Source organism: Triplophysa rosa, linkage group LG14, assembly GCF_024868665.1.
Source record: "Triplophysa rosa linkage group LG14, Trosa_1v2, whole genome shotgun sequence".
Lineage (NCBI taxonomy): Eukaryota > Metazoa > Chordata > Actinopteri > Cypriniformes > Nemacheilidae > Triplophysa > Triplophysa rosa.
In genome coordinates this window covers 15,908,315-15,935,782 of record NC_079903.1, presented here as the reverse complement: position 1 = coordinate 15,935,782, position 27,468 = coordinate 15,908,315, and the positions used below count along the sequence as shown (strand labels likewise).

The window sequence follows — 27,468 nt, the reverse complement described above, 5'->3', positions numbered from 1 at the left end:
GATTGTATGTGTATACACTACAATTCGTCTACATTAGTGGATAAATGCATGATTCCTCTGTGCTCAGTCTGCCCCCGCCTGTGCACTAATGACGAGTGGGGAAAGAGAGAAAGAGAGAGACAGACGTCAGAGAGCGAGACTATGCAGCCTGCCATATGAAAGTGTATAGGGCAGTGGATGTAAATAAACCGCGTTTCATACTTTCGTACTCCCACTCCCTCTTTGTCCGATACAGACACAGGATTTGGATGATGGTTGGGGGAAAAGATACTTTGTTTTCAACTCGGGCACTCTAAATTAAATAAACTGCTAAAAGGCCTTCTGGAAAAAAGACACAGCAGCAGAAAAGGAAGGAGAGATAGGGGTGAGGACCGGGAGCGCTGGAGAGCTCATCGCCGGCTTCCGGACATTCGGGGCGGCATTAAAATCGCGGACACATCGCTGCTGGGACAAAAAAAAAACAAGTGCAAATATTGGGCCGTAATATCTGGAAGCGATTAAAGAGCGTTGGATTTTGTTTCTGCGATGTCCAGGAAAGTGCAAAGAAGCGAGGTGTGCGCCGACTGCAGTGCACCAGGTAAGGCTGAGATTTATGGATCGGGGCGCTGTTGCGAGCCATTGCCGTGTGGGACTCTGGTAAACGCGGCGGCAGGCGGGTGAATGGGAAGCCCGCGTTCGCGCCCCGCTGCTTGGTCAGACGAATTAGGAAAATCCCCGAAAATCAAGGCTCTTACTTGGGCCTAACGAATCTTCTCCCTCAAACCCACTTTTAATCTGATGGCGCATTTGTCCTCCGTTAGAAATACGACAGTGAATGTATATCCCATAATACATAGTCATAGATGTGTTTTCAAAATAATTCTGGAATGTGAATTTGTTGTAGTCTGGCTAACGTAGCTTAACTTTTTCTAGTAACCTTAGTTAAGACGAGCTCGCGAGTTGCTATCAATTAATAACACTGTAACATGTAATTTATTAATGAACAAACACCTCTGTGAGCATAATATACGTACAACTACATCATTCAGGTATAAGTAAGTTTTTTTAAAATATGTCTTATGCTAGAAACGGATTCAGTATCCAGATAATGCTAACTGACAGTACGTTAGCTTGGTTGCTAGTAGCCTGCGGATTGACGTCTAGATCGCTTGCCACAATTTATATACATGACGAACACACCGTTAACAAACAGTAAATGTATTCTGGCTTTCAGAGGGACTAGTTCAATGTTGACACTACTGTTTTTTTCCCAATTGTAGTTAGTCTGAAATTGGTTTGCGAATAGTTAGCTTAGTTAGCAGGTCTGACGGCACATCAAACTGCTCAATCTTTGCTTTAAGTCAGTGTTTATGCACAGTTTAAATAATCGTTTGGTTGTAGATATTCTTTTTGTAACACATTCTAATGAATGTTTCTAGAGATACAGCAGTAATGCAGATGATATAAAATAGATCTTAGAGTTATTTAGGGTCTTGCTAAAATATACATGGTGTTTGTGGTCGGACACTTTGAAGTTTGAGGATTCAGGGGGTTATCTTGTTTGTTTTAAATGAATTGTGACTCTCCTACTTTGTTGGACCTTAAATAACTTCTTCATATACAATTTCTGTAAAAGTCTGCTCCTGTACAATATTATAAAATGATGTGGGATGTGTAATTTCACCATTGAGGACTGTCATCTGAGCATTAACTAGTTTTTAGCGATAATATATTGGCCTTTCTTGGATGTGCATGGCTTTGCACCGAATGCAAAAGTTTGCAAAAGACAAGAATTTGGTTTGTATAATTCATCTGGTCTGGTCCTATCACATATGTGTCTCTTTTGACAAGGTATTATTTTCCAAATGCTTCAAGAAGACAAGACGGATGTCAACCCTACACTTATCTTTAAAAAGAAAAGAAACATGTTCCTGTACAAACAGGAATTTCGAATAGAACCCAGTGTCTTTTTTTACTCATTTGGCCTTTAGTTCTAGTTGTTTCTCAGCCATTTGTCCCAAAATGCATCACGTAATAATAGTACACCAAATTCACAACACCTCTAAAGATAAATTCACGCATTTAGGCAACACAGTACATAAAACATTTTTTAATGCCACTCAGCTGTGCCATTAGTCCAAACCCACCCTTGGCCTTGCCCCACCATCCCCATGGGGTGACCAAGAGATGGGACATGGTGCATGACAGCTGCTCCCTTATCCACAGCTGCTCTCTGTTCAAGAATGTATGTGTATGTGACTGTGTCATCTCATCTCCTGGCTTTACCCAGCATCTTTTTACTGTGACAATTCATTTCTGGTTGACCTCCCCGGCTACCTGCAGTCTTGCTCTAAGTTTGTCACCACTGCCCCTGGCTGACTGCACCATGTCTGTGCGCCTGTCTGTCTTCCAGCTATTCAGCGGGGATGTCCTGTGTGCACTGAGTTCCTTTGTCGGCCCGTCCTGATGCTGAGAGAGCTTGTCATTTTCATGTTGGACATGTTAGAGGAATGTAGATAATGTTGAGTGTGTTGGAAGGGAAGGATATGATGAGGGAGAGAGGTGTAGAGGAGGAGGGGCGGTGCGCAGATGGACGGAAGCATTCTGGTAAATGTGTTATGGGAATGAATGAACGTGTAAAAGATTGTCAATTGCAGGGCTATAGAGGGCTGAATGGTGCCATATGCGCAGAGTCTTTGAGCGCATGTTAACGTGAGAGTGTGTACATTGTGTAATTTTTTTATAGTTACATTGTCAAAGCCTTAAAACAGACATTATCGCCATAATCGCAATTATTTAATAGACAATTAATCGTCAGCAAAATTTCATAACTGTGACAGCCCTATGTACATGTGAAATTTCATTTGGCACAGAAGTGTTTGAGATGTTCCTTTATGACCCGCTAATGGTTTTGAGCACTTATGAGAAGGATGAGTGTTAGTTACGCAGGTGGAAGTGTAGGGCTGCCCTAGTCGACTAGTAGTCGTTCATTTAGGCCATTAGTCGACTATTCGCACGGTTATGATATTAATTTAAATATTTCAATATACATGGGGAATGGAGACATGTATGAAAAAGATGTTTTATGTAACGTTGCTAACATTGCTCTAAATTACAGAGAAATACAAAATCATAATGAGCCTTTAAAATATAAATTAATTGCTCAAGCTCACACATAATGCAATCCGCTGTGACACCGCCTCAAGTTATGATTATACTGTACGTCTCAATATAACATTTCACAAGTTAAAATTGAAAAAAAAAGATGGAATAAAATACATTTTAGACAAACGATCCAAAACAGCAAACTAAAATAATAGTGGAAAAAATAAAAAGGCCTACGGACATATAGCGAAACCTTTTTTCTCTGGATCAGACCGCAATAATAGCCTTTAATGTGAAAAATAGTATTTTCTTTAAAAACAAAATTGTTGCAATATTTTAAACTTAGACTATAAAATAAATAGTAAATAAACTAATAAATAAAAATACAGCAGACTGAAGCACTTAAAAGAAAACAGTGGAAAAATCAAGCAGACGGCTTTACAACTGAAAAAAAAACTCCAAGGTCAGAAAAATAGGAATAAATAAATATATTCACTAGACATTGTATAAACAAACAAATAAAATATAAAGCAGTAACTAAACACTACAACAATATAGACCATTAACTTTACTCGCCTCACTTTTTCCTTCGTTTTCCGCGTCTCTACCATCATGCCCTGTTCCTGCGACATTCCAAAACACTAAATGTTCTGTACACACTATATAATAAAGCATATTATGTAAAGAAAAGCAGAAGCCTCGAACATGAATGCAAAGCTCTTACACTTTGTCCTGTTAACCTTTATTGATGCGCTTTCCATTCACGTTCAGGCTCTTCGGCATTTCTTTACATAATACACTTTATTAAGGTATATACTGATTTTGATCTAAATGGATAAAGCCACGTTAAGCTTTTTGGAATGTCGCAGGAACCCAAGTTTGTCCGCACCGCTGGAAAACTGAGCTCTGTGTCCTGCACACAATGAGGTCGATGTTAGGAGCAAAGTCCAATATTTAGGAGCACAGAAAGTTGTCGTTTTTTTTAATGGAAACATTAATTTGGCACCGTATAGCATGCACAACGTATGGGAAAGCATGATAAACTAAGCTTATTGGTTATTATTGATTGTACCAAGGGGGGGGGCTGTTGAATGCTTCATTGTGATTGGCTGGCGAACATTCTAAGGGTGTGCGTTGTTTTCTTACGCAGCTAATTCTTTGTTTTGAAAAGTGGGGGGGATAAAGACGACAAAAACAATACTTTAATAAATTGTTTCTGTAATAACACGTTGGGAATATTTTTCATATTTAGTGGGCGGTATATTATTGTAGCCATATTGGCTACTCCGCTTTGAGAGCTGGAGTTGAAAAGTATGTGGTTCCCAAACTGTCATTTGGGGAAGGTCACTTTACTGTTGCGGTGCATTACACTTAAAAACAGTTCATTCCTATGACCAAAAATGTCACTTGTTCATTGGTTTATGCGTTTTTTTGCTTGGACACTGGATGAACAAGCGAGCGCGGATGATGCACGCATTTCATACTGGCCGTGTTTCTGGAGTCGCGGCTCTCTGTCTTCCGCAAATATATAGTAGCTAACTTACTAGTGTGAGCAACGGGAGATGGTGAGAAAGTGGCGCATCCTGCGTTTTTCACAAGTTTTAGATGTTAATGCGATCGCTAAAAGCAACGCCACACAGAATCATTTATCCTGCGTCCAACAAGTGTCAGTTATGCCAGACACTCACGCACACTCGAACAGCCACAGACTAAAGGAGCGGGTATTGTCCGGCCGTCATTTTAGTCATCAGGAGGGTCCGCTGTTGTCCGCACAACCCCGTCCGTGTGTGCAGCCCATTTTTGAGACCGCGCGGACATGACGTGTACAACAGCGAATGCGGGAGAAAAGTGCACTGGTCCACTAGGGGTCAATACATACACAGAAAGTGTGCCGTTGTCGAAGAAGAACGATACAAAACCAACGCCGAAACCAAGAACAGTAAGCTAAGAAGCATATCCTTCTCCATAGTCCATACTGTTTGGTTGTTGTTCTTGTTGTCTTGCTGTTTGCTCAGATTGTTTGCAATGGCGAATTACTTCCTCTATCATTAAAGTATTGGCATTGTAAATTAATCCAATGAATGGGAAACACACGTCCCTTCGCGATCGTGTTCAGGCCAGAGCAGGGGTAACGTTAGTAGCCTACGATCACGCTCTAATGAAGGGAAATTACAAAACGAGGAGTTACAAATTGCCCTTATTGTAATCCGTCAAAACTCATAATGACAGATGGCCTTTAGGTTTTTCCATCACTGGTAAAAAAAATATCTGTCAATGACAGAGAATTTTCGGTTAACGTGACCTCTGAATTCTTGTATCATTTACTCACCCTCATGTCATTTCAAAACTGTGTGACTTTCTTCTGCAGAACACAAAAGAAAATATTTTTAAGAATGCCCTATTGACTTCCATTGTATTGACACAAAACCACTGAGACATTTCTCAAAATATCTTCTTTTGTTGCAAAGAACACAAAGGAAAAATTTCCATCGGTACATGCTGTTTAATTGTTGGGTATAAAAAATCATATTTTTATGAAAGACACCTTATACCTTAAAATCTCATTCTGTTTGTATTTCGCCCTATGCTTTAGGCCTGTGCCAGAGGCGCATTTCTGTCACATTGTGACTTAGTCACCTTTATGTTTACTGAATGTCACCTTAAACCTGACTACACTCGTCCCTTGGCGATGTTGTGGACCTTGAGTTCAGGAGCCGTAGAACAGTGATTTGAGGAGAGCCCGTTGCCTCGTATAACCTCATTCGGCAAGGGTCAGTATGCTGTGGTTTATGCAAAGCAGTATGTTTTACATGCTTAGACAGTTAGTGCAGATTTGTACTTGGTTTGTCAGTATTTTCTCTGTCTTCACCACAAAAAAGTGATATATGATCTAAACTTAATGTATCAGATATAAATGCATTTATATATTGTTTTATATAATAATCATGGGTAGATGACTTCATGTCACACCGAACCTATTTGACTTTTCATTTCATCAACTGACCTAAACTCGCTCTGGACCCTGGCTTTTGGGTCATTCTCTCCTGTCAAGTGCTGGAATAGACCATACATTGGTGGGATCAGGACATATTGTCTCAGGAATGCACATCATGGTTGTTTTATATCTGCATAATGATCAGCTGTTGCTTTAGTAATAGATGATGTGGATAAATCTACATGTCCAAGAATTAGGGCTGCTCGATTATGACAGAAATTATAATCACGATTATTTTGGCCAATATTGTGAATCCCGATTATTTAATACGATAACTTTTAAAACAACATAGAAAAATTTTAACTTGGCTTTTAAACTGTGAATTCAACTGAAAAATAAATGTAAAGAAACAGCACAGCTGAACCACTGGAAAGGAAAGGGGTGCACTGTGGATTTATACCACAAGAAAAGAGAGGATCCTCGCTAAATGTAATGCAGCACAATAATCGTTTTACCTCGATTATTGTGTTTTTGTAATTGTTGAAGGCCAAAATTGACGATTACGATTAATTTTCGATTAATTGCGCAACCCTACCAAGAATCCAAAACCATCTTTGTGGTCAATCTAAACAAAACAAGTCCTTCCATAAACTGCCCTATGTGCGTGTTCAGCGTCTTAAAAAAGAAACTAGTTTTGTGAGGGTTTTTTTAGATGCTTTCTCTGATGAAGTCCGTCCTGTGACTGTGTTTTCAGACCCAGGCTGGAGCAGTATAAACCGAGGGGTTCTGATCTGTGATGAGTGCTGTTCTGTACATCGGAGTCTCGGCCGACACATCTCCATTGTTAAACACCTTCGGCACAGCGGTTGGCCTCCATCTTTACTGCAGGTAGCTTACAAAAGCCTAACATTGACAATCTCCACTGCTTTTCTCAAAATCGCAGCTCAATAAGTGTGCTTTTGTCTTAGATGGTACAGACTCTGGCCAGTAACGGCGCTAACTCAATCTGGGAACACTCGCTGCTGGATCCAGCGCAGGTACAGAGTGGGCGGAGGAAACCAAACCCTCAAGACAAAGTCCAGTAAGTCGTCTCATCAACCATTCATGCTTCTTACCAGAATGTCGTAAAAACAAAAGGCTGGGACTATACGTCGTTGTTTTATTGGTTTGTGCCGTATTATTTTCCATTTGTTTGAGGAGCCCTCAATGTAATAGCAGATCAAAGCTTCAGGCCAAAATTTTGCATTAAAGCAACATAGTACTTGTATTTTTTTACGCCTCTCATTTCATATTGATTGATTTTGATGTTAACTTCAGTGCTCTTTGTCACCCCACAGTCCCACTAAGTCAGAGTTCATTCGCGCCAAGTACCAGATGTTAGCCTTCGTACACAAGCTGCCCTGCCGCGATGATGACGGGGTCACCACCAAGGACCTCAGCAAGGTGCATCACCCCGAAACATCACATCGCTCTCTCCGTCTCTATCTCCGTCTGTCGTTCTCGTCCTTGTCTCTGTCTCATTCCATCTCCCCACCCCGGTTCTCTCTCGCCCCCTACCTGTGCCCATGAGGGAGGGCCCTTAAAATGACACCCCGCTAGTGAATAAATGTGGCCTCGTTGCTATTGAGCGGCCCTAATGAGAAGATTCGCAGGAGGTCTGCGTTCGTTCTCTGTCTTTTATGCGCATATGCTCACTCTCTCTTGTTCTTGCCCGCAGCAACTGCACTCAAGTGTACGGACGGGAAGTCTAGAGACGTGTTTACGACTGCTGTCTCTGGGGGCACAAGCAAACTTCTTTCACCCGGTAAGATCAGTCTCGCACGATTCTTCATAACCGAAAACTCGCAGACAGATCTCATGATTATTAGATTGTTAGGTGTCGATGTTATGTTGTTCATTGGATGTCGTCATACGTCATATATACTAGTTCATACTATTCCAATTTTTTGTATCATTTTTGATATCAGATTGATGTGCAGCGCGAACAGGTTCTGTGTGTAAGCTTTGGTGGTCACACATCTGACCTCTCCTCCACAGGAAAAGGGTACGACCCCTCTGCATGTGGCAGCTAAGGCGGGGCAGGTTCTACAAGCCGAGCTGCTGGTGGTGTACGGGGCGGATCCAGGGGCTCCGGATATCAATGGCCGCACACCTATAGATTATGCTCGGTACATGCACACCAAATTCACACCAAGGTTTCTTGACTGTCCGATGTCAATATAGTATCAACCAATCCATTGAGGCTGGGCCTGGGTATCACCAACTTACCGATTCATGTCATTATTTCTACCATATACAGTAGAATGACAAACATTCACCATACTGTAAATGAATAAATGCTACAATGATGTAACATATGAGTGCGTGTGAATTGAATTTTGAAAGTTTGGGGTGAAGTGCAGTTGTGTGTTTCATGTGTGAACGTGCTCTTGCAGGCAAGCAGGTCACGTGGAGCTCGCCGAGCGATTGGTGGAGTGTCAGTATGAGCTCACAGACAGACTGGCTTTCTACCTGTGTGGACGTCGCCCAGGTGAGTTTAGAGTTTTATAAACGCAATGTAAAAGCATTTATAGTGACTGTTATATTTTCAGACAAGGACTATAAGCAATATTGTTTTTTTGCAGATCACAAGAATGGACATTATATTATTCCTCAGATGGCAGACAGGTACATTGTATGTTAGCATCTGTGTGTGAATAAAGGTGTTTTGATATGTCTCATTTCCAATGATGTTTATATTCAAAATGTTTCGAGTAATGTTTTATATCCCATGTCGTTTTGGATGCTATGCATGATATTCTCCTTTAAAGTCTTCAGTGCTGCCCGCAGAGGGTAGACTCTGTATACTGTATACTTGGCAGCGGGTGTATTTGAGCGCACTGGCCAGCAGGTTGCGCCACGTGGTCTGCCTGTTTGCATTAGTGTGGCAGACAGTGGCGTAGCCAATGACTTGCTGCTGCCTCAAATGCACCACAGCTGAATGAAACCAATCTCTTACTTGACTGACCTACCCGATAGGAGTGTTGATATGGGGTCTGTCCCTTCTTTTTCTCTGTCTGTCTCCTGCTCACTTCTCGGCCTCGCTCACTCGTTCTATGTTCTCTCCATCTCGCTGCGCTTTTGGAGGCAGAGCTCGCCCTAAGTGCCCGACGCAGAGGTATCTCTCTCTTTCTTTTCATCCACCTCTCTATAAACCCTGCTCACTGTCTTTCTCACATGGCTTTCATATGGGTGTTGGTGTTTGGAGGGGTGAGGCGGGAGTTGGAAAACACATGTAAGATATGATGGTGATCAAATTTCGCACGACAGCAAAATCGCAGTTTGCAAAGAAATTATATTTGTAGTTGTTAACCATAATTCATTATTATTAACATTTTATGTGACCAGTGGCATGTTTACATGTTACATGTACATGTTTAACTTTGTTATTTAGTCATATTTTTTGTATTTAGTCATTTATTTTTTGTTTCAAATTACTTTTTAAAATCACGTTAAGGCGGTAAATGGGATGCAAATGCTATTTCATGTTGACTTTAATCTATTGCTAATTATGCTAAATGCAGTAACACCATGGCGTAATTGACCATGACTGGTGTTTACGCTCATTTTAAGTGCACACACCGTTACTATTTATAGTTAGTCTGGCCGTTCTGTATAACTGCAGCACATCACTGTTTTCCTGACTCATCTCTTCTGACTGCCCACATTCCTCCCCTTCCACCACATTTCATCCATCCATTCATCCACCTATCCATTCACACCTCTCTGCTTTTCCCTCTTCATCTTTCTCTGTCCGCATGTCTCCGGCATCCTTTTACTCCTGTGTCTTTGTCACTGCATAGCCTGGACCTCTCTGAACTGGCCAAGGCAGCCAAGAAGAAGCTTCAGGCGGTGAGTAATGCACGTCGTGGCCCTAAATTTGCTCGAGTTTTCATGTAGCATCACGTAACAAAACAATAGCTTTTTGACTTTAGAAGCAAATTGACAGTACATTTGGTCAGCCGCTTGGTTTTTCTTCATGTGGTATTGTGCTAAGCTCCGCCCACAGTTTAAAGGGATTGTTCACCCAAAAATGAAAATTCTGTCGTCATTTAATCACCCTCTTGTCATTTCGTAACTGTATGGGTTTATGCAGAACACAAAAGAAGATATTTTAAAGAATCTCGGTAACCGAACAAGAGTGGTTCTTTTGAGTTCACACGCTGTGTTTGTGTCGCATTTTGCAGTGATTTTAACTTTAAGGTTAGACCGACAAATTACTTATTTTCTTAGTAGTTTTGAGACAAATATATTCGCTAAACATGTTAAGTGCTTAAGAATTCATTATATCATTTCAGCAGATGCTATGTGTTGGAAACAATTCCCTTAGCTTGCTCACAATCTGTTTATATTGCCGCACTGTAGTGCTTTTATTGGTCTGTTCCCTTATGTTTGTTTGACATTTGTTCGTAAATGTTTTTGTTGTGCTGCGAATTTAACATCACATGCCGATGTGTGTGTGTGTGTGTGTGTGTGTGTGTGTGTGTGTGTGTGTGCGTGTGTGTGTGCGTGTGCGTGTGTGTGTGGAAACAGTTAAATAACCGCTTGTTCGAGGAGCTGGCTATGGATGTGTACGATGAAGTGGACCGTAGAGAGAACGATGCAGGTAAGATTCGACTCTCCTCCCGGTTGTTCCTTCTTTGTTCCTTCCTTCCTTTCACTACTGTCTAGCTCTCCCATAATGCGTTTAAGGAACGGTCCGGAGGCGTGGGGACAGTTGTAGCTGTGTCTCATGAGACCGTGATCAGTGTTGTATAAACACTGACTATAGAAGGACTTTAGCAGGCAGTTTATGCAGAAGGGAGGGAGAGAAGGGAGAGAGAGCGAGGGAGTGCCGCAGGAATTCTCTCCTCCTCTCCCTCTCTCTGCTTTCTCGTTCTTGGTCATAGAGGCAGAAGAGGTGGCATGCCGGGGTGCCAGACCGAGGCTCTGTTGGTAAGCGGGACCGCGTGCGAGACGGGGTTGAACACACACATGCACACTCAAACTGCAGATAGTTTGCGATCTCTAAAGATGGAAAACATTCAAGTCTGTAGTACAAGGGTGTAGATGGGAGACACATTCTCAGAATCTATAGTTTTGTTGTGTGTGGTATCATCGTGTTTGTTAAATGACTTTTCTCTGTTTCTCTCAGTGTGGCTGACCACTCAGAACCACAGTACGCTGGTGACGGAACGGAGCGCTGTCCCCTTTCTACCCGTCAACCCTGAATACTCAGCAACACGCAACCAGGTAACACACACAACACACAAAGAGTATGAGCCCAGCACATGAAAGGTATCTGTCAGTCAGGCACAGATGTGATCCGTACACAAGGAGCACACACATAAGGAGAGAAGAGATGATATCTGGACTGGAGGAGAGAGGATGAAAGCACAATGCTTAAAATAGAGTTTGCGGTCGTACAGACGACTGGCGTTCTGGTCTGGCTAGCAAAACCAACACATGGATGTTTTCCAGCTGCGCAGACGTGCGACGACTCCCTTCCCCTCAAAGCCTTTCCACTGGCATCCTCGCTCGACCCGCCGCTTTAAATAGTTCTTTTATACTGCAAGACCGCTAAGTACCGTTACTCAGGGCATGTATCCTGCGAGCTGATTGGACGGACTGAGAGTTTCCTGCCGTTGCGTATAAATATAAATGAGGGTTTGAAAAATGGAAAGAGAGAGAGAGATGATTGGAGGAGGAACACATACATGTCCAGTGGTCAAGAGTAGTTCACATTGCCACATCACCAGTGCAGTGCTCCAGTAGGCGGTATTTTCCAGTCTTTAAAATGTCCCGGTCGCTCTCTGCCAAGCTGGACTGTTCTTTAATAATGTGTTTCACAGAGCAACAAAGTGCTCATAAAACTTTAGTTGTTGTTCAAGTAGCTCACACAAATATTTCATTTTGAAGAACACATTTTTAAAATCTGAAAGTGTTCATTTTATTTTAGAATATGAATATCTGATTTTAATTGTTTGTTGTTGGTCTGTAGGGACGGCAGAAATTGGCCCGTTTTAAAGCACGTGAATTTGCCACCCTCATCATCGACATCCTTAGTGACGCCAAGCGACGGCAGCATGGAAAAGGCCTTACAAGCCCTACAGGTAAGACACACACATTACTTTTTAACAGAGGCATTTCAAGATGATATTATTAATACATCTTCAATAGAATATGAAGAAAAGTGATCTGTAGATGCAGTTGAGTGTCTGACTAACTTGATGTGTTTTTGTTTGTTTGTTTATCAGAACTTCTGGATCTGAGCCAGACAGATGATGACCAGCATGATTATGACAGCGTAGCATCAGATGAAGACACAGACAGCGAGCTGACTGCACAGAATAACAACAACACACAGCGCAACAACCGGGCCAAGGTGAGCACGCGTTTCTCTTAATCGTCATTAGTAGGCGTTTTCAGTCTGAAAATGGCACAGATTGATGTCATATTCATTTAGATTATTCTCAGATTATTCATTATTCTTATTGATGAAGCAACGTGGATGAGTGGCAAAACTTTTTTAAAGAGAAACGGGTTCAGATGATCTAGATTCTTGGGAGAGGTTGAAACGTTTTGTCTGTACTAGGTTTGGTCTTTCTAGTAAATCTTGAAGGTTTTGAGAGTCCAGCAACTTGGTGTTTGCAGTAGCACAGAAGCCAGTTGTCATGTCCCAGCATGCACTGGTGTACAAGGAACAGCCCTGCCTCATAGTTGAAGAATGACATCACCCCCGTGTGAGGGCTGTGATCAGTGGAGGCTATTGTTCTGAATCTGAACACAGGAAGTTGTGTCTGAGCATGCTCAGTCTACATATAGGAAGTGGGAGAGCAGAAAATAGCTCTTCTTCACTGTACGGCTGCTAAAGTAGCGTTGTGCTATGTGTCAAATTTCAAAAACTTTAAACCCACAGTTTTTTCTTTTAATTCTTTGTAATAGCTTCTATTACACCATTAGCCATTAAATATAAATGATTTTTTTTCAGAGCAAATATATTAGAAATAAAAATATGTAAATGTGTTTTTACATTTTGTGTCTATTTAAATATACAAGAAAGTTGCAATATGTAAGTATTTTGTATCAAAATATCCATATTATTATATATTTAGTTCATTTGTGTACTTACATTGTCCCAAATGTTTCCATAAATGACTTGTATCCAAAGCAAAATTAGCCATTTTAAAGGTCCAGTGTGTCATTTTTTTTGGAGGATCTATTGACAGAAATGCAATATAATATACATAACTATGTCTTCAGAGGTGTATTACATTGACATTTATGCATTCGGCAGACACTTTTATCCAATTCAATATAATTGCATTATACTATACGTATTAAGGCCATACATAAAGAAGCGTTGTTTTTATTCGCTTAGAATTCGCTATTGCTATCTACATACACCACGTTATTTCTACAGTAGCCCTAAAAGGACAAACTACTTTACAGTGCACGTTTTGTTAATACGTTATCTCCTTCAACAAAGAAGAGAAAAAGTGAAGACATCTTAGTTCTGTGTCAGCCACCAGATTGCTTAGAAAGGGAGGGGGGAGTGGTAGAGTAAGCCGCAGGTTGCAATTCGCAACCTCACCGCTAGATACCGCTAAGTTTAATACACTGGACCTTTAACCAAGGTTGTCAGACTACACATTTGTTAAAAATGAATAATTTTGCCTTTAATGGTAGAGTGTGATTTGATGTGTTTTGTGTTGTGTGCATCAGAGCATGGATTCGTCAGACCTGTCAGATGGACCCATCACACTACAGGAGTATCTGGAAGTGAAGAAAGCCCTGGCTTCCTCAGAAGCCAAAGTTCAACAGCTCATGAAGGTCAACAACAACCTGAGTGAGGAGTTACGGAGGCTTCAGAAGGAGGTACACCATCCCCCGTGTCCTCTTTAGTGTTGAACTATGTGCTTGTTTTGAAATGTGAGAATTTCACATGGATAGATAGAAGACTAATGTAATGAAGTGTGACACAGCCCACTATTACAAACTGACCATTCAGAGCACGCACAGAGCTGTATTATGTAACTGTCATATACCATCCACCGGGAATGATGCCCCTCCTTGAATATCCAACCTTAAACTTTCAGTCCATCAGAATGCCCCGTTTTATCCCCCCAGCATGATGTAACGTTCCCCTTTGCAGCTGTTGTGTTTTTGGTTATGTGTTTGTGGACGTGTGTGTGACTCCCCTCCATCCCTGTAGATCACACGGATGCAGACGGACAACAGCGTGCTGCGGGGGGCCCAGGCTGGGATCAGGGGCTCCCTGACTGGGAGTGGTGCCCCAGGACTATGGCCCGGCGGGGTGAGGGGGACGGGAAGCGGCAGAGGGGGAGGCGGAGACTCTGGCCTGACCGTCCCCTCCTCCGCCCCCCTCCGCCGGGACAGACAAGCTTATTCTATGTACGAGCCTGTGGGCAACACCCCTAGAGCTCTCACCCCAGCCCTGGACCCCCTGACCGGCCGCCTGCAGCCTCTCAGCCCCACCGTAAGTGTGAGCATTAGCATCCGGCTTGACCTTTTATTAAACTCCCTTTTCCTGTCGGGATCTTCTTCCTGTGCTAACCTGAGTCCAGATTGGTGTGATGCTTCTGCCTGTAGCATTCTGCTTTGAAGTCTGTTTGTCACTCACTCACACTCACTGCTCTTTATCGCCACCTTATGGCCAGACAGAACACGACTTGGTCTGAGAACACTTTCTATATAATTGGTGTGACAAAAGCAAGTGAACTGCCTACATGGATGGCATTTTTAGCAATATGAAGGTTTTGTTTGATATTAATAACTTGAATATATGGAATGTGTTAAAGGAACAGTTCATCCAAAAATGAAAATTCGGTTATTTATTCACCCTCGAGTTGTTCCAACACTGTATCAAATTCTTTGTACTGTTAAACACCACAGAAGATATTTTGAAGAATGTGGGAAACTAAACAGTTCTGGGGCACCATTGACTACCTAGTAGATTTCTTTCTTACTATGAACGTCAACAGTGCCACAGAACTGTTTGCTTAAAAACATTCTTCCAAATATCTTTCTTTGTGTTCAGCAGAACAAAATAATGTACACAGGTTTAGAACAACCTTAGAGTGAATAAATGATGACCGAATTTTAGTTTTTGGGTGAACTATCCCTTTAAGTAGTCTAAAAGTTTTTGTGATGTTAAAATCCAAAAGGTGCATTTGTGACAAACCTTAACACGGTGTAAACGGCTATCTGCCTTGCCACAAAGATCATCCCCAAAGCGGATTTAGGTGGGAATATTAGTGCTCCAAGTGCCCAAAAATGCAGCCTAGGTAGGCAGCTCACTTGATTGTGTATTGATACAATAATACACCATTATTGTATGTCTTTTCCACTGTAGGTTGATTGAAGTGGCATGAATTGCATTTTATCATTTTGGAAATGGGGATGTGCCAAGAAAGGTTGTCTTTGACATGTGTGGAATGTTGGGGGGATTGGTTACTTGCTCAATGTAACTTACTTCACTCAGTGGAAATGCATGAAATAATTTTTTTATAGGAAGTAAACTGTCACTGTAGATACAGCAATGTGAATTTTTATGTTGCCTTAAAACAAGAAGTTGTCCTCTGTGGACAATTACGGGGATGTAGAATTTTTGTATTTGCTTTAATTGCTTTTGCAATTATGCAAATATGTAATGTTTTGGTTATGCAATCCTATTTTTGGGTCATTGCTGACAGTGTGGTGTATTCTGTATTTTATTAGCTCCGGGGAATGTATGTGGGATGTACCTTGGTGCTTGCTTTTTTAACCACGCTCTTTTCCCAAGTTATCTGTGTCTATTTTTAGGTTTTCATTAGTTTAGAGAGAAGAGTTTTCATTAGTTTTCATGAGTTTAGCTGTAAGCTTCCCGTTCGGCTGCTGCAATATCTGAAACTTCTCCATTAAGTTACTTCTGTTCAGCAGAATAATAAGATTTTGCTGCTGATTTCCTTTCATCTAACAGTGCTTAAATGTCTATCAAGGCTCGTCTCTTTTCTTTAATTTTCTGCTCGACTGTCCGTTCGGTTTTGCTTCATCCTAATTCTGCTCATGTTCAGGTGCGAAAGGGGGCAGGACCCACCCCTTACGGAGGACCGCACCTGTCCGCCTCCACCGAAGGACGATACAATGTGAGTGGCAGTATTCATGTATGTCTGCACTCAGCATGTGAGTATGCATGAGCCGTGATGTCTAACAGATGTGTGTTTGTCTTATCCAGTCTTCAAAATCATTCGAGAAGTACGGGAGCGGCACAGACAGCGACTATGACAACTCTCAAACGTACGACGCATCTCTTGGGTGAGTGCTGGTCAATGTTCCATTCTTCACGATGCGGTTGAGCTTTTATTTACAATGTTTAAAAGCCCTTAAAAGCTTTGAACTCAATCGCTGTACTATGTTAAGTTTTTTGATTGTAGCTGAACGTGTTTAACAATGCTTGTATTTGTGGTAGGGTGGGCCGAAGCAGTGAGGAGGACAGCAGGGGGGACGTGGAAGAGGCTGATGGTGATCCCGACCCCACGCTGCCCTGCACAGAAGACGTCATCATGAAGACTGAGCAGGTCACCAAGAACATTCAAGAGCTTCTGAGAGCTGCACAGGAGTTTAAACACGACAGGTGTGGCAAGCCAACCAGCTGTCTATAATGCAGTTTTACAAAACGTCATAGCAAAACCAAATTGAGTTTGAAACGTATTCCTTATGCCAGCCAATCAGATGAATGACATCTGAAACTAACACAGCTGTAATAAGTTAACTGTGTGTCTTTTGTTTGCAGTTTTGTCCCATGCTCGGAGAAGATCCACTTAGCTGTGACAGAAATGGCCTCTCTCTTCCCAAAGGTAAAAGACTCGGCATTTAAAACTTTTTAAAGATCCCTATCCAGGAGCACTAAATCTCACTTTGTCCTCTCTGTTCTTCAGAGACCTGCACTGGATGCCGTTCGCTCCTCTTTGAAGCTGCTGGCTGCCAGCGCCTCACGTCTACAGGTCGAGTGTCGTAAAGCAGCACCCTCGGACTCTTCGACCAGCACGGTGGACTACCAGCTACTGACCCAGCAGGTCATCCAGTGCGCTTATGACATCGCCAAAGCTGCCAAGCAGCTGGTGACCATCACCACCCGGGAGAAAAAACAGTGACCCACCCAGCGCATCGGGGCCCTCCAGGCAGGGGATAATAGACTAAATGAGAGAGTGGAGAAACAGACAGCTGCGATTGGTGGTCAAGCCAGTGGAATGAGGGAGAAAAGGATGTGACAAATAAAGGTCCGATGAACAGGAAAGTGAGAATGGTTTAAAGAACGGTTGGTTTAATGATTGAGAATTAAGAGGAGTTATGGGAACAGACAGCGAGAGAGGTCCATGCAGCTGTGGCCACCAAGACGCAGAGATGTTTGGAAGAAGCCAAATGGAGCGATCTTCTTTTTGTTACACTCCTGTTTATCTTTCGTCTGTATTTCAGGAGGATTTCTCTCTTCTACATATGACAAATCTGTCTCGACACACTCTTACAGTCCCACAATTCAGTGCTGTTTGAAGTATTTGTCTGTTTTTTTTTTTGTCAATACACAAGCACTCCTAACCTCATTCAGAGAACCCGAAACTTTCCTCCCGTTTCGTTTTCTTTTCTTTTGAACCCTTTTGTTTTTTAAGTGCCGCTCCAATGGCCTGTTTCTCTTAGGACACATGTACTGACGAAATGAAACAAAACAAACAACACTGGAGTTATTTTAATGATTATGTTTTGTATTATTGTTACAATTATCAATGTTTTCATTTGATTGTGATTGAATTTGTTTGGTAATCTATTCTGTTTAAGTGAAAGTCACGCGGAGCTGCAAGAACATAAATGGGGGAAGAACAACCTGTGAAAATGAACACTCAGTGTTTGTTGTATACTAATGTTTTTTGTCGAAATACTAGCCAAAGGAGCAGAGGGGAGTGATAACGCTACAGTTACGGATCCCTCTATTTTCGTCGAGCACAAAGACAGCGCTCGGGGTTGATGTACTGGAAACGCTCGCCGGGTCAGCGGGCGAGTTCGAATCTCACCCTGGCAGAGTGACAGACCTCATCTCATCTCAATCCCTACATTTGTGGGTTTGTTATCAATACAATGCAAATGTGTTCGCACAATCGCCACATTCTTTTCCTCTCCATCTTATTTGTTCGGGAAACAAAGACCACATTTCTAAGAAATCTACATTTTCTGCACGTATACTTCGTTGACTATTATTCTAATGGCCTTCTTTATCAGTTCAGCAGATTTTTGTTGGACTTCCAGGACCATATCCCTTTTTTTGGGGGGAGAATATTTGATTTCCAGAGTATTCATGCCTAATTCTTTATAATATTATTTTGTTGTTTGTGATTTTAATCGGAAAGCATCTTATTAATGTTTATTAATGTAAGAAGACCGTTATTATGTTCTATAAGCTACAAGCATGTGAATGTTGAAGATGACCAGTGTCAGCGTTCTCATCACTAACATTTCAGATACAGTGAGTCGCATTAGTGAAGAAGTTCCGACTGGTGTTTCAGGACCAGTGATGTGGAATTCATCGACAGAATGAGCATCACCCCCTTTGATGTTGATAAGAAAGGAGTTGTAACTGGAGCTTCCAGAACGTATGCACACATTTCTTCAACGTGAGGCTGGATGTGTGTTCAAATCTCATCAAATCAAGTATTTGTTGTGCAGTTACGTTGCATTTTAGATTTCATGCTATGAGCCTTAAACCCGCCCACCTCCCCAGCCTTTTTATTTAAGCCATTTGTTTTGCTCTTGCCTTTTCTGTATCATTTAACATTTTTCTATATGGGATCGTCACCGGAAACGTGTCAAAAAGATTGTCTGAAAATTTGTGTTTATTGCCTTTGCACATCTGCTAGACTGACTCTAGAATTTTTGCTGTTTCTTTATAACACAGTAATTATGTGAATGACTTCTCTCTCTTCCACACTAGAAGCACAGGGTGAGTAGAAGCACATTGTATGCATTAAGTGTTGCTATATTTTTCCAGATTTTGTTTTCCACTAAATGTGGTCACTAGGTGATAGTTTACTTTACGATTTGATATTGGGAGAAAGACCTTTGGCCATTTTTAAATGAGCACTACATTTAGACGGGCTCATTGCACACATACACTACTTGTTCAACTCTGAATTGTAAATGTTGGTTCTGCTGCAAATGCAAACGTTGCCCACACAATGCACCGGTAAATTCATTTTTTTAATGCACACATACAGGAACGCCTTTCTGTGATTCAGTCATGCTAGTTGCACTGAACTTGTTATGACTGTTCTGTATCACACAACTCTTACACGAGAGATTGATGATGGGAGAAATTTGTTTAGCAGATGCTACTTGTAAAAGTGAAATAGAAATGAAATAAAAGACTAAGCCAAACCATTTAAATTATCATAAAGACTCATAAGCTGTACATTTGTAATAAATAAATAAATGAAAAAGTTCATTGTTTTGTGTTGTTGTTTCATGCATTTGGTTGATGCTGTTTTTAAGAGTGACTTGCAGTGCATTCAGTTTTATAAGTTTGTAGACTTACTAGGCGTCAGACTCTAGTGCAACTCACATAAGCGTATATTGAGTTGTGCATTATCTCCATTGAATTTTACAGAGTTTACTTACTAGACTGAACATAGCCAAATAATGAAAGAATGGTCTTGAAAACATCTCAGAATTAGCCTTCAAGTACTTATCTGGGGAGGTGTGGATCTGTGTATTAGTCAAATATTTGTCAGTTGGCCCAAAGTATTTATATTGGTCTAATGTCAACACCAACCCTTCTTTAGTTTCATATGCGACTGAATACAGTTGTAGTGGTAGTTTCTTTTTCAAAGTGTAACACAATAAATAGAAAGCTAAACTTGCATCGCAAATGATATGTAGACATTATGTAGAGTACCGCTGAGCGCAGAAGTTTGCACACCCCTGCAGAAACAGCTAAATGTTTATGCGTCTCAAGAGTCTTGTGCCTATGTGAGCGCTTCTCAACATTGCTATGATGTGTGTTGAAAGCAGTGAAACAATTACAAATAATGCAAACATTCATTGATGCTCAGGGCAATACCATAGAAAGAACCAGAAGGACTTTTAAACAGAATAACTCATATAAAATACTTTGTCTTGTAGGAAATATGTATATTATTTAGACTTTCTAAAGCAACATAAGCTATTTAATAACCACTAATGCACATCAACATTTGAAGTTTAGTTGCACTACAGGACTGGATGATTTCGATCGCTCATTTCATTGCTTCATAAAGCACTTCAATGTACAAAAAACTGTTTCTGATGTCATGAAACAGACCTGCATAAACATACGAATGCTATAAAGTACAACAAATGCATACAAGAACTGTAGCATGATCATATTAAACTACCTCCAGAAAAAACCGACATCCCCAAAATAAAGAAATCCAGGCTGTCAATACCACAGCATGAACTTGCTGTATTTGGCATATCTCAAAAACAATATAAATGATTTAGTCATTTAAAGTTAAATTAGTCATTAAACAACCATACATGTGAAACCTTCACATTCTCAAAAAACTAGCACAAAAACAAATCTGCAAATCATAATATAACCTCTTTTTAATATAATTTGTTTCATCAAGTATTACATTTGATCCAAATCCAGCAACCACAAAATGTTTTATTATTACGATGGGAAGGTGAAACAAGCCTCGAATGAATGAGTGCTCGAATACAGTTCACAATCGCCAAACCGATAAAGATTACCCAACATAGTTACCATGTGTGTTAACTAATATAAACAAAACCAGGTTGACATTTTTACAACTGTAAACTTGTTTTAATATCATAAACATCCTAACAATATAAAGATTCATTTTTTCAATGTACAAAATTACCTGAGAATTTGGGTCTATGGATAACAATGGGTCAGGTCTGACCAAGCTGTATAATAAACTCATGGTTACTAGCATGTAACCGAGGCATCTTGATCACGTTCAAATCTGTTAATATCTGCTAGAAAAACATGTAAACAAGCTGGTAATACAAGTAGTGAGGACTGTTTAGGCACATAAGTGCTGTTGGTCAACATGATCAACAAAAACGCAAAAAAGACAAAAGTAAACAGGAATGTTTGGAGACAAACCAATAAACTTAACAGAATACATTTATCATTTTTAGTGTAAGAAACATCTCTGGATGAGGCCCCGCTGTTTGCAGGTGTGGAGAAAAGAGAATATATACTGGAGTGGAGCTTGAGGAGAGAGAGCGAGAGTAGCCGATCATACTGCAGAGTCTCTATCCAATACCAGGACATGACCAAATCGTTTGGATGTCCTCTAAACATACAATGACAAAAAAACAAGAGAAAGAATGTGAAGATACCACAGAAAGGCAATCTACTACATTTACAGGAACTCCCTGTAATGAGCGAAATATTCCAAAGACATTCGAATAATGTAGCCAAGCAACTGTCTGTTTACAGGGTGTTTACGGCAGAATGTTTAATTGCACACAAAGCTGTACTCACAGTCCCGGCTGCAGCATCTATTCATCGGCAGCAGACATCCCTTTAACTGGATCCTTCTCTCGCATCTATAGGCAAATCACATAAAGCATTCAATTATTTTCATTCAAAATTGTGTCTATTTCTATATTATTTCCGTTTTTTACATAAATGAAATCTTATACAGCATCTATTCAGCATCTTAACTTAAAGCCTAGTTGGATTTATATTGTAAATAACTGATCTGATGTGATCTGTTCGATCATGTCACGTAACTACAGAAGAAGAGTGAACTCACATCGTCAAGTTCCTTCTGTGTCTCCTCCTCCATGCGACGAATGTCGTCCATCGTCAGGTTGATCCATTTGTCTATCCAGCAGAAGAGCTCCCTGTGGAAGTTGGTGAATAGACGCTTCTCTTGCTGTAATACAAGTTATGACTCATAAATTATTTGTATCTAGATGCACAAAGCCACACCCTTCTAGCACATATACAAACTATATCTTTCCACACCGCACCTCCGTCGATACCAAACTGTTTCTTATAGTTCAATACCTTGTGGATGAAACTCTCTACTTTGTTCTGCAATCCAAACCATTTGAATTTGACTGTGACTAGTTTATAAGCGCACATATGAGGGCAGTCTGTCTTCTGAGGAAGTTCTTTCTGCAAAGACACAGGAACAAATCTTTAACATTCAACTCCAGGACAACACAAAATCGCTGTAGCTTCAAGTCGAGTCACACCTTCCAGTTAGGTCCTAATGGCCCTCGTCCTGTCTTCTCGGATTTAAATGTGGCTGGATCCTCATCTGGTTTGTAGTCCTGTTAGGGAAGTTCACAAGAAGTTAGGTTTATGTCGCAATTTGATCGAAACACAAATCTGATTCTTGAACATCTCCTCATGATCGCATCTGAAGTAAAAACTCAATCGTTCTTACTTTGGTCTCCACCTGAGATCTGTTGGCTATGTCAATGTGAACTACCTCGACCTTCTTCCACTGTTCTGGGTCAAGCTTATGGACCTTCGGAAAAACAAATGAAAAACAGAAAGCATAGAGACTTCATGGTTCGTTCAGAATTTTTTTTCAGGTGTCCAAACGGCTCATCGATATCCTGATTATGTACTTTGGCGTAGCAAATCGAATTCGTTTTAACACATTATCACAGTTAATCGGCGTTTAACATTGTTATTGTGTCTGGATACTCACATTGTCCTGTTCGCCGAGGTCAGGTTTGTGCCACGTCTCAATCATGATTAGAAAATTGTCCTTCATGTACTCGTTCTACAGGCGAGAAGGAGAAACACACACAACTGATGTTCATTTATTAAACATGGCTAAAGCTTGTTTGTCTAAGTAAGGACGCGCCTTTAATCTGCGGTTATGTAACACACGTGACTCACCGTAAGAACTGGAACGATGTTGGAGGATGTGGGGGACACATGGAGAAGAAAAACATAGTTTTAAATTTCTGCACTATATGAACACTGAATTCAACAAACACCTTTCAAAATATACATGCAGCACTTTAGCTTGATATAGTTGTATATTCATGCTGTGGATGGTACCTGTGCGGCAGTATGGGTAAGCATTCCAGGCCTTCTCGTGGATACTGAGGGCAGATGATGGTGCCAGCAACCGAACAAATGATGGCACTTTACTGCATAACAATGAGATCGTGGCTTATTTATATACATGTTTAAAAAAAAGTAACGGTATCAGATGGTACATGGTAAAAAAAATACTACAATACGTGATTTTATCAAATCGAACCTCTGCAGGTGGTAGATCTTGTGCGTGTACTGTCCTTTCTCGCCTTCCTTCTCGTAGGGTTCATTTTTCAACACCTCCACTCCTTCTCCTCCCCCTGTTTCTTTCTTACTGGCCTCTGCCACCGAGTACAGCTGACCCACCTGGTACTGGAGTCAAAGAAACACAGCAATGTTTACTTAGCTATATGCAAATTCACACCATAAATCAAGTGTAATAAAAACATATAGATGTATTCGGTCAATGCCAAATTGAATACGAAATAGGTTTGCCGTGCGATATGAGAAAAGCAGATGGATTAAAGATTAAATCACAACCAAGATAAATGGCCATATATAGACTGGCTTGTCATAAACAACTGGTCATATTTACAGAGAAACTGCTGTGTGGTTCTCAACCCTTAAAATCAGGTGATGGAAAAGAAAAAGAAACTAGGCTTGTGTCATGTTTCGGCCTCTGACTGTAAGATTACCATGACATGCCAGATCTCAAGAGGATCTAAATAGGACAAACACATCAAATATCAAGCAACTGAACGGCTGGTTTATTTTACTGCTTCTGTTCATCAAAGCCGTAACGTTCATGACGTATAGAAATGAGTCAGGTGCACCTACACTGCCTATGTCTACAGAACCCACTTCCACAATGTAACATCCTCTGTGTGGTTCCTGTTTAAACTGGTCAGGTGGATCAATTCGACATCAGTCTTGCATATACAGTATTATTGTGTCCTACTGTATAGGCGAAGGGAATGATATGCAACTACACGTTAAACCTACTGTTTAGACAACACCGATTGAATGCGTTCAAACTTTAAACAACACAAACGCTGCAAGACGGTGGTTGGCATTGAGGTATCCATGGTGAGCACATACTCGACTGCGTAAACAAATACTACAAGTGCACCCTTTGCTTAGTAAGCTGGAGCTGTGATGTACACTTGATAAAGTCTGATAAACCCAGTCCTGGGTTGTAATTTGTTGTTTTGCCCGTGAATGCTATTATACAGGCATGCAGCGTTCCCATGAACCTCAGGTCTTACATTCAAACAAGGCATTTAAAATGCTTAATTGTATTTGCCATAAACTGTCCTGTCCATCAAAAAAGGGCGATGCCTGAAAAACTGGAGTATCAAAAAAATCTGTAATTATGACTAAAAACAAACCTTTAGCCTCATGAAAGAGTATTAAAATATAACTGGTGAGAGTATTATTTTGAATAATTTACATAAAAACAAACACCTACGAGATTTCAGAAAGAGTAAAAAAACAGTACATACCTCCTCAACAGAAATGGGCAGGACGATTCGGCTGAAAGAAAAGAAGAAAGCCATTTAACCTTTTTTCATGAGTAACAGATCTAGTAACCTTTGACCTCTTTTCATTTAGTCAGCAGACACCTTTGTTGCTCTCACCTCTGGACAACAAATGTTGATACTGTATGTAGACAATGCCAAGCATGTATAAAATATGTAAATAAGCATTGATGGGACTCCAGCATATAAAACACTGGATTTCATTGTATTGGGTGTATCTGTCAATATCAGATTTGAATACGTTATATATAAACTACCATTCAAAGTTTAGTATCTCTTACTCATTCTTTATATTTTTTCTACATTTTAGAATATTAGTAAACTAATTAAAATGATGTTATGTTGTGACTAAATCCAGTTTACATTTATGCTGGGCTCTAACTATTATTTATTATTTGTTGTAGTTTTCTACCTAAAGAAAGTAGTGTTGCTACATTTACCTAGAAAAATGTCAAACATTTAAGCGTACAAATGAATATGAAAAGACTAAACTCATGATCAACATTTTAGCCAAGTGACCCTAAACTTTTGAATAGTGTATATGACTGAGATCATAAATAAAAGTATGGTTATAAAAATGTGCATTTCAATAGTACATCTTTGGTTTTTGTATTGAAACAAAACCCATGACGTTGACAGCTATGCTCTAAATATAAACGTCTCCATCAAGCTCCAGTCAAGTCATGACTTCATCAGAATGACGTAACCCTAAGTGCTATAACTCGACCCGTTTTATACACCGTTGTTATGATCAGTACATTATGGATATAATACAGTCAGATGGATGTTTGTCATATACAGGAGGTACAATTGCTTTAAAGGTCTATATTTGGTCTTTTAGTCTCAAGGTGCAGTGACCTGTAAATAAAACCTGAAAGCGTGACTGGCGAAAGACAACACGTGACAATCACATTCATATAGCTACCATATTTCAAATGTATCTGACAGGGAAACATAAGCATTTTTTTCTTGATTTGCAAAGCAAATGATGACAATCATTATCAATTAATATAAGCTCAAAGCAACATAGAGCTGACTACAACTAACATGTAAAACTTTATGGTGAGAGTTTTGTAACGGTAAACAAATTCCCACTTGACAATCAAAAAACTATGATTAAAACATCCACAATTCATAGGCATTGAATGAAAAATGACAGAAAGTCACTTCACAAGAGCCGACAGAACACCGGCGAAAACGACCAAACACGCGCTACAAAGTCAAATTCACGCGCGGGCCATTTAACACTCCTGAGAAAAAAAGTTCATACAATAACCCAACATTACTTACAACTCCTTTATTAACATGTTGTCTCCCGCGTCACCTCGTGTCAACCATTCAAACCAGTTTAAAGAGACTTAATTCTCTAATGCCCCTACAGCGACTCGTTTCACTTCAGCTTCCTGGATTTCTCATTTCTTTAAATTCATTTCCTGAAAAATGTCACGGCAACCACACCCACTGGCGGTGGAGCGATTCCCATTGGTCAAAAGGGGCACATAGCGCTCTTGTTTCTTGGCGCCACACCCTGCCCTGATATTTAGCTCGCACAAATACTGAGAGGGATACAGTGAGTAAAAGAAGTTGGTTAGCCTGATATGTTTGACAAGGTTGATCTTGTACCGCTGGTTTTAAATTCAGGGCTACGACATTTGGAAGTAAAGGGTGTGGGTTGTTTTTCAGTTTAAATCCAAACCTGTCCTGACCCAAACCTGACTTTCCAGTCAGTCTATCAGGACAATTTACAGACGTGTATTTCTCGTTTCTGTCTAAATTGTTTTAGGTACGTGTGCTGTAATATCATTATTTGTGTCCTTGGAATGTTCGGTTCTGTGTTATTTGGATTATTATATTTTCCATTTTATTTTTTTTACCGTATCTTCTGGCTTTTTAGTTTAAAACCTTGATCTGAAAATAAAGTCACACTGTCATCTGCTGTAATAATGTATCTTAAAATTCTCAATTCCAATCATGCAGTGTTTTGCCAACAAAACCCCATAACACAAATTCATTATACGCTAAAGGTAAACTGTCATCTTGATTTATGTACTACCATTAATTATATTATTTTACCATGGACTAAAAATGCACAAACAAACATTTCATACAAATTAATCTGATTTTATTTCATTTTCACATATCTGAGAGGCCCTTACCTGTTGTGGCAATTATTGGAATAATTATTCAAAATAAAAAAAGTCATCAGTTGCTATAGAGTGATAAAAGTAACCCAAAAGCGAAATACAATATTTAAACAGTCACGAAAGTGAAAAAGAAAAACAATATACACATAAGAAAACACAACCTAAAAAGAAAAATCAACAAAATAGTAACCAACAGTATACACTAAGTGATACAATACAATTCAGTGAGAAAACATTTGCGTTTCATCTGATCTTTGCACCAGACTCCTGCACTCTCCCTCTCATCTCTGTATAGACAGTATCCTCAATAATAAACATACAATGGGGTATAAAAACAAAAAAACCACGATAGTATTGAAAAGAATGAAAATTTAAGGAATGGCAGTGAGAAAAAAAGTGCTACTTCTCTCATTCGGAGGGCAAATGATTTTGCTCTAACATTCATTATGTGTAATACAGTACTGGATCTGAGTGGTATTCACTTGCAATATAGTAATGTTTAAGCCAATGCAGTCCATCCAGGACACATCAAGCTTCATCTCTGACAAAACATTTACACAAACTGAAACTGTGACACAAAAATAAGAGGGCATTAGGTGTTCCTCTTGATGGCGACAATAGCAACTGTGCGTTTGTAAATATAAAAAAGAAGACTCGGTATGCCTCCGAATTCAAACTTTCCAG

General features: G+C 40.3%; 2 protein-coding genes across 4 annotated transcripts; one reads left to right on the top strand and one right to left on the bottom strand.

Moving 5' to 3' along the window:
* The first annotated feature begins 114 nt into the window (after window positions 1-114).
* On the top strand, window positions 115-19,519 carry git1 (G protein-coupled receptor kinase interacting ArfGAP 1). 3 transcript variants are annotated; one of them, XM_057351075.1, is made up of 21 exons: window positions 116-577; window positions 6,774-6,907; window positions 6,988-7,100; window positions 7,357-7,462; window positions 7,737-7,823; window positions 8,057-8,187; window positions 8,455-8,549; window positions 8,644-8,686; window positions 9,150-9,176; window positions 9,862-9,910; window positions 10,592-10,664; window positions 11,193-11,290; window positions 12,039-12,150; window positions 12,295-12,422; window positions 13,763-13,915; window positions 14,253-14,537; window positions 16,114-16,185; window positions 16,275-16,354; window positions 16,509-16,673; window positions 16,833-16,896; window positions 16,978-19,519. In XM_057351075.1, exons 1-21 carry the CDS (start codon window positions 526-528, stop codon window positions 17,191-17,193), a joined length of 2,283 nt encoding a protein of 760 aa, XP_057207058.1. In that variant the 5' UTR covers window positions 116-525; the 3' UTR covers window positions 17,194-19,519. The 3 variants fall into 3 exon arrangements, with proteins under 3 accessions (XP_057207060.1, XP_057207058.1, XP_057207059.1); XM_057351077.1 differs by lacking the exon at window positions 14,253-14,537 and having other exon boundaries at window positions 115-577; XM_057351076.1 differs by lacking the exon at window positions 9,150-9,176.
* A 1,131-nt stretch (window positions 19,520-20,650) lies between these two features.
* Window positions 20,651-26,084, bottom strand: pitpnaa (phosphatidylinositol transfer protein, alpha a). Its single transcript, XM_057351095.1, has 12 exons — window positions 25,931-26,084; window positions 24,605-24,635; window positions 23,329-23,474; window positions 23,124-23,215; window positions 22,959-22,966; window positions 22,765-22,839; window positions 22,495-22,578; window positions 22,301-22,378; window positions 22,110-22,220; window positions 21,853-21,975; window positions 21,579-21,643; window positions 20,651-21,387 (listed from the first exon to the last, which is right to left on the bottom strand). The coding sequence occupies exons 1-11, from the start codon at window positions 25,945-25,947 to the stop codon at window positions 21,596-21,598; spliced, it is 813 nt and encodes a 270-aa protein (XP_057207078.1). The 5' UTR covers window positions 25,948-26,084; the 3' UTR covers window positions 20,651-21,387; window positions 21,579-21,595.
* Window positions 26,085-27,468: the final 1,384 nt, after the last annotated feature.

Bases quoted from the DNA above. Each gene is read 5' to 3' on its own strand.
- git1 (XM_057351075.1), top strand. From the start codon at position 526: ATGTCCAGGAAAGTGCAAAGAAGCGAGGTGTGCGCCGACTGCAGTGCA. The intron at 7,824-8,056 runs GTAAGATCAGTC...TCTCCTCCACAG, and splicing joins AAGCAAACTTCTTTCACCCG to GAAAAGGGTACGACCCCTCT. The intron at 16,674-16,832 runs GTGTGGCAAGCC...TTTTGTTTGCAG, and splicing joins CAGGAGTTTAAACACGACAG to TTTTGTCCCATGCTCGGAGA.
- pitpnaa (XM_057351095.1), bottom strand. The intron at 22,579-22,764 runs GTGAGTATCCAG...GTTTTTCCGAAG, and splicing joins ACCTCGGCGAACAGGACAAT to GTCCATAAGCTTGACCCAGA. The intron at 22,379-22,494 runs GTAAGAACGATT...CTTCCCTAACAG, and splicing joins GATCTCAGGTGGAGACCAAA to GACTACAAACCAGATGAGGA.